Here is a 7500-nt window from a genome sequence, read left to right as displayed (position 1 = left end):
GGTCCACTGCCGAAGGCGAGACAGGGCACGCACCATTGTTCTGTTTGAGTTGCCTGTGTGTTGTTTGCTGTAATTTGTGGTTTCAAGCCGACCCGGGGTTCTGTAATTTTGATTGCAATTGGACTGCTGTTGTTTTTAGCACTCTCGAGTAAATTATAGTGAATTAAGCTAAATTGAACGGTTGGACTTGGATATCTAAAAACGCAACTCCCAACCCCCCCCCCCCCCCCCCCCCCTTTTTTTTTTGCCTTGTTTTATGTAACCAAAGCAATTTAGAGACAACGCCCTTCGGAATGACTTCGGAATTGCTAGATAAGTGCTTTTCTCTCTTTCGAAAAGCGTTTAGTAAAGACCCTGACTTTGACCGTGAAGCTCTTCTGGTGGCTGTGGAGCTCATTCTTCTGACCCCATTAAGATGGAGAGAGAGCGAGCAGAAACTATCCCACAGTTCCCTCACTTCAAAGGTCCCAGGCATGACAGGAGGGGGAGGACAGGGAAGGAGGAGGGGGGGGGGGGGGGGGGGGGGGCGCGGACAGTATCTCGGCTCCCCCACTAGGACTGGAGGCTCATAGCAATCCCACCAAAGAACCACCAACCAAAGCCTAGCCACCACTCTGTGTGGTGGTGGTGGTGGTGGTAGTTACTACTAGGATGAGCTATATAAGGTGAACTGAAGTCCTGGAGGGTTTGAATTCTGACACCGACAGTCGGGACAATGATGATATATATAAAAGAAAATATGGTCCAGGAGATAAACACCAACACCAACCGCTGGGGTTTGTCATTGTTTGATAGGTTTGGGTCACCGCAGGCCTCACCTCTGGGCCACGGTAAGGTCTCCCATTGACGATCTCTGGTGAAGCGTAGAGCGGGCTGCCACAGAAGGTCTGCAGCAGCTTGTCCTTATGGTAGAGGTTGGACAGCCCAAAGTCAGCAATCTGTGGAAACGGTGAGGTGTGTGATGTTTAAAACTGGCCACGTGATCAATCCCTCTCATATACAAAGATCATTGGCAAAGTGTTATAATCCTATGTACATGTACAGTGATGTACATGGCTACTCCACAAGAGGAAGCACTTCCAACATTGTTCCCCCCAAATTTAAATCTTTAAAGGGTAACTGTATCTTCTCTTATTCAGCAGCTATTTTCTGGAACAAACTCCCTGACAGTATAAAGACCCTTAATTCCAGGTTTTCTTTTAAGCTCGCCTTGAAAAATGGCTGGTTGGTTCCCAAATGGGTTCCTAACCTTTTATTTTCTTCTGTCTCCTGTATGATTGCAGCATTTGAACCCATGGTAGGTCTTTGATTTATTATATGAGCTGGTCTATTTTATTTATTTATTGATTGGTGCATTTTTGTTGTTGTTTAATAACCATTCATTCAATGACTGATCAGTCATTGAGTGTATGACTGTGTTGTTTAATGTTTTTGTTGTTTATGTTGCCCGCGCTCACACCTGCACACATACATTCACTCCACTTGTCCCATACAAAGGACCACAATGGAAACAAGCCCTTGGGCTTTATTGTGTTTTACTCCTTTTGATCAATATTGTTTTGTTGTATTGTCTTGCACAATTCTGCATTTATTGAATCAATAAAGATATCAATCAATCAATCAATCAATCAATCAATCAATACAGTATTGTCAGTAACAGAAGGGGCAAAACTTACCTTAATATTACAGTTTTCATCCAGTAGCACATTTTCCAGTTTCAGATCCCTGTGTACCACTCCATTCTGTAAGGGACAAGGAGAAACATTGGAATCGTCACTGATGCGTCTATTAATATATTATTTGTGATGACAGATGCATCCCGGTAATAAACAGTCCATTGTGTTAAGATTATGATTTATTCAGGCAGAGCTGGCTCGCGGCTCTCTGAGGAAATCCAGGCGGCCTGTTGGTCTCGTACTGTCTAATTGGACTTGTCCCCTCTGGGGTCTTTGTTGCCGACATCTGCTGCCATTCTCTTTCCTCTAACCGACTCACATGTGTCACATAAACATGAGCCTGTAATTACCGCCCCAGTATGAATGATGTTCTCACAACATCTTGGCATTAAAAAACAACTATGTTGTTAATGCCTGGTTTTAAAGAGCCCGTGAATTAACATGTGGTCCGCAGGGGCACCGAAACCATCTCAGATGTGGAGAGGAGAGGAGAGGAGAGGAGGAGAGGGAGTGACTTCACCCGTCCCCAGCTGCGCTGCCGGGTTGTGCTCTAGCTGCCTGGCATCTCCCCTCCCATTGGTTATTCGGCGACAGGCGGCTCATGTTCACATGGTTCCGATTGGTTGGGAGGCAAGGTAGGAATGGTCACTGCTTGTTGTGTCATTCAACCACACCACCACCCACCACCACCACCACCCCACCACCCGGGCGGGAGGCTGCGCTTGGTGGTGGTGGTGGTGGTGATGACTCATCATCCATGGGTTGTGTCTGGGACTCTCCTATCTAAAGGAACATGACATCATCCCTATCTCCAGCTGGGAGGAGGTGGATGACGAGAGCAGCAGAGTCCATCCAAACAAAGCCCTTGACCCTTGGGGGGGAGTTGGATGGGAGTTATAGTGAGGTGTGGGACAAAGAGCTGACAGGGGTGTGCCTGGTGGAGCCCCCCGTCTCTGGGGGGGAAAGCTCCAGGGGACATCCATCAGATGAGGACACAGAGTTATAACGCAGAGAGAGGGGCTGTTTAGCTGCGTTGTAATCGGAGTGTGTTAAAGCCTGAATTCAAACTGGCCCTGTGTTCCATCTCCACTCAGAACCAGATGACTCCCAAACACCAGCGCGCCAAGAAAAGCACGGCGTACAGCAGCACAGCACGGCAGACTGACTGGCTGCACGGCGCGTACAGCAGCACAGCACGGCAGACTGACTGGCTGTGTGGTTTGACTATGGAGATGCATGGTTAATGTTACATTAAGCACGCCCTGAGATGGAATTACAAAGTATGGATGTGTGTGTGTGTGTGTGTGTGTGTGTGTGTGTGTGTGTGTGTGCGCCCGTGTGTTTGAGAGAGAGAGAGAGGGAGAGAGAGAGAGAGAGAGACAGAGAGAGACAGAGAGAGAGAGAGAGAGGGAGAGAGAGAGAGAGAGGCACAGGAAGATATAGAGAGCTCCAGAACGAGTCCGGAAATCATCGATGCTAACAGTCCTGGTTCTTCACTGTTTTCGCCTATGGGAGTTTTGAATGGGTTTTTGGCGCGATGCTTCTAATAATCTCTCTGGGCAACGCTGGCTTAATCAAACGCGAACCAGTGTTTAGTAATATCATCTTCACACACGAGGACCACTTTTATGAGTTTTGAAGCTTTTACGTGCCGTTAAAAGGGCGGCTAGCTAGCAACCGGCTAAATGAGACTACACTCTTGAGTCGATGGGGATATATACGTCAATAACGTCACCACTTCAAAGGGCGAACACGGAAATTATCTTTCCCTCACCTGGTTCAGCCCCGTTCAGCCCGGGGTAATCAGTGCACACATCAACAACAGTCCAGGTTGAGTGCTGACGTGACGGGGAAGCCTATGCGACAGTGTGTAGTTCTGGATTAGCTTAGCTCAAGCTTTTTACTTCTAGGGCTCGCATTTACGCTACAAAACTCATGAAAGTGGTCCTCATGTGTGAAGATTATCCGACTGAACTCTGGTTCGTGTTTGATTAATCTTGCGTTGCCCAGAGACACCGTATTTGAAGCATCGCGGCAAAAACCCATTCAAAAATCCCATAGACAGAAACGGTGAAGAACCAGGAAGTCCGGGACTTCCGCGTTCTGACTACAAAAATACGTCATCCCTGCGGCTCTCTATAACAGTGGCCTGAGAAAATGGAGGTGTGTGTTTCTCTCTCCACCAGGTAGGGTGCGGGTGGTGGGTGTGTCCTCTCTCACCTTGTGACAGTGATGCACGGCAGAGACTATCTGTCTGAAGAAGCGTCGCGTCTCTCTCTCGCCCAGGCGCCGGCGCTCGCTGATGTAGTCGTACAGCTCGCCCTTGCTGGCGTACTCCATCACGATCACGATCTTGTCTTTGTTCTCGAACACTGGAGGAGAAAGACGAGAGACAGAAGAACAATTGGCCACAGTTCACGAATATCGTAACTTTTTCAACCACAATAATATCCAGATTAATGGCCAAAGATTTTAATGGGAGCACTCATCACGCATTCACTCCGACTTCGCTCTATCATTTGATCATCACAAATGGCCATTGTTATGTAGTAAAAAGAAACGCAGAGTAAATGCAGAGTTTGCCCCCCCACTCCCTGGTTTTTGGAGCAGGAGTCCAAATTCCAGAGAAGCACATGACATCCCTGCACTTCTCCCAGGGTTACATCACCCAAACCCCACCTCAGGAGTCTGGCTGAGGACACTGCAGGGAGGGGCTGTTAATGCAATCAAGCCCACCTCTAAAGAGACCGGAGCCAGAGAGAGAGAGGGGGGGGGGGGGGGGGAGTGAAGGGCGAGCGAGAAGAGGAGTTTCACAGACAGAAGGTCCTCTCTCTCTGCTGTCATGACCAGAAGGTCCTCTGCTGCCATGACCTTGACAGTAACTCATCAACTTCTCATCATGTCTCCACATTTCACCATCCGCTCCCACATTCCGAGCCGCCCTACTGAGCGTCCATCCGCTGGGAGAGACGGGAAAAATGACCGTTTTTCATTAGGGACACCCTTCTCACCAACTGTGCTGGTATCGGTAACTTGGGCTCAAGACTCAAAAGAAGCAATGTAATTACTACTGCACCATCAAAATTGTAAAAAAAAAAAAAAAAATGTATAATCATAACTCAAATGCCTCGCCCGTGTCATTCTGTGGGAATGATCAGGGAAACCAAATACTCTCCAATGTTCTTGACATTCTTTTGCTCAATAAAATCAAAGGAGTGGAAATATATTCCCACCTAGAGAAAGTCAACTACTTTTTTGTTCAGTAGGTTAGCTAACAGAGGTTGGCCTTGCAACTGAAAGAGGGAGGCAACTAAATAATTGAATTAATTAAATTGAATTAACCTTTATTTATACAGGGGAGCCTCACTGAGAGCACATGCTCTGTTTTTCAGGAGTGAAATCTGAATCTGAATCATCTGAATCTGAAGAAAATCAGCGTTGTTGCTTCCATCAGATTTTTGATTTTTGATTTCTTTTTACCTGAAACTGAAATAGTGATTTGGTTGCACTATGGGTTACAGGAGAAAGTAATGTCCGTACTGTAACATGTTACTATCCAACTCCAGCTCACCAAACGTATCATTCTGTGTCAATATTTAGCCTCCTGGCTGTATAATTTCAACTTGGCAACATACTTCTTTCCCAACTACTTGGCATGTAGGGAATGAAAATGGTTAGTCAGAGAGAGAGAGAGAGAGAGAGAGAGAGGGAGAGAGAAGGGGAGAGAGAGACTGAGAGATGAGAGAGAGAGAGAGAGAGAGGGAGAGAGGGGGAGAGAGAGAGAGAGAGAGGGAGGGAGAGAGGGAGAGAGGGAGAGAGAGGGGGAGAGAGAGAGAGAGAGAGAGAGAGGGGGAGAGAGAGAGAGAGAGAGACCAAGGGAGTGCTGAAGAGATGACAAACAACACAGTCAACCATGTTGCTCCTTCCTTATTGTGTCTTGGTGTTCCCACACAGCGGGGTGAAGACCCCCTGCTTTCTGCACCCATGAGTGCGCATCACCTTCATATAACGTGTCACACTCCTCTCCTCAGCCCAGCGCCCTGCAGGCTCCTTCTTAAAGACATAATCCTCTACACAAACACACAGCTGCTGAGTGATGTTAATGCTCTCCCAATTGTGACTGTCTGGCTGCTCGGGCCGGGCGCTAACTGACGGGGCCAAGCGAGCGCCCATGCAGGAGAGAGAGGGTGAGATCGGGACTTTCTGATTGGTGGACAGAGTGGTGACCTTGGGGGGGGGGGGGGTGTGCAGGCGAGAGCCAATTCCCAGCGTGCGCTCTGATTGACCTTTGAACCCTGGAGGCGAGGTAATTACCTGGCTTACATAACTTGGGTTAGTTGCAGCCTGTTGGGTGCCCCCACCTGTCACTCACAGGGCTTAGTTGGCAGGTCACGCCCCCCTCCCATCCCACTAATTAGCACCTATTGTCCCATTGCCGTACGCTGATGATAGGCCTCTGTAGCAAGCTGGCATGTGGAGGCGAGTCGTAGTAGAAGAGTACTGTTACAAAGGCTAACACATCAAGAGGGTGGAAGAATACTTTTGACATGGATTAAAAACAAACAATCTGTATGTGATCTGATTTAGTTTTTTTTTTTTTTTTTAAGGCTGAAGTAAAGTCTGTTAAACTGGCCAACATTAGAATTTTAATTGCTATTTAGGCCTGCCTTCACCTTTACTTTAGAGCAGGGGTTCCCAAAATGTTCTGTCCACGTACCATTACGTACCAAACCACATTTGCCAGGGACCACTTCCACTGCGTATACCCCCCCCCCCACCCCTAAAATACAATTTGCTGATTTAACCATGCAATAGCAGCAGAAAGGCTAAATAAGGCTACTAGCCGGTTCAAAATGGAGACACACACACACACACACACACACACACACCTGCCAACATTAGACTGTGACACCTTTGAAAATGTGTTTTTTCCCCCTCGCCAAAATTTTGCCTAATTTTGGAGTGTTATTTAGCTACCTTCCTGATAAAACTAGCATAACATGGTTGGTATAAATCAATTCCTTAGGTCTTCTAGTTTCATATGATACCAGAAACTTCACTCTGGCTTTAGAACTGAGCCTACTGCAGCCTCTGAAAGTAAATGTTCAAAATTGTGATATTTCCCAAATATCGCGATATTTCCGAAAATCGGCCCAATCCGGCTACTCCTCGGGGTTAATGTGTACCGTATGTAAAAACCAACACAGTCTCACAGAAAATTGTATAATACCAACGATATGGACCAACGTTGCTATTTTACAATTTCGGCTCGAAAATTGTAAAATAGTAACGTTCTGAGATTTTAGGGTTAGGATTAGAGTAGGGGGAGGGGTTAGAAACAGAAAATCTCCGTAAAACACGCCCAAACCACGCCCACCGCTGTAGACGCATACGTTCCCATTTTACAATTTCTTAGCCGACATTGTAAAATACCAACGTTTGTCCACAAACGTTGCTATTTTACAATTTTTTGGGAGATCGGGTTGGTAAAAACTGTTTGTAAAAAAAAACAAAAAAAAAACCTCTGTCAGACCACCAGTGGTCCGCGGACCACAGTTTAGAGAGTACACTATTGTGAATACAATGAAAGCAGGCTGAATAGTGTTTTTGTCTCCTCCTCATCTCCTCTTCTCCTACACTGAAGGGAGGAGTCCTCATCAGTGTCTACACACACACACACACACACACACACACACACACACACACACACACACACACAGCTCAAGTTTGAGTTGGATGGACCGATTGGAGCACTTAGAGCATTCTTTGGGACTGAGCATTTGTTTGAAAAGGGATGTTACTACTAGAGTACGAGACGTGGCGG

At 46.9% G+C, this 7500-nt stretch overlaps 1 protein-coding gene across 1 annotated transcript in view; it reads right to left on the bottom strand.

Moving 5' to 3' along the window:
- nuak1b (NUAK family, SNF1-like kinase, 1b) overlaps positions 1-7500 on the bottom strand; it is a 27725-nt gene that overhangs the window by 8178 nt on the left and 12047 nt on the right. The window contains exons 3-5 of the mRNA XM_083663144.1: positions 3897-4048; positions 1677-1742; positions 819-938 (exon numbers count right to left, since the gene is read on the bottom strand). Of these exons, the coding sequence (XP_083519270.1) occupies positions 819-938; positions 1677-1742; positions 3897-4048 (338 nt within the window). The remainder of the gene's footprint in view (positions 1-818; positions 939-1676; positions 1743-3896; positions 4049-7500) is intronic.

The sequence above is a fragment of the Poromitra crassiceps genome (assembly GCF_964638095.1).
Source record: "Poromitra crassiceps genome assembly, chromosome: 30".
NCBI classification, from domain to species: domain Eukaryota; kingdom Metazoa; phylum Chordata; class Actinopteri; order Beryciformes; family Melamphaidae; genus Poromitra; species Poromitra crassiceps.
This window is presented reverse-complemented; position numbering and strand designations above follow the sequence as displayed.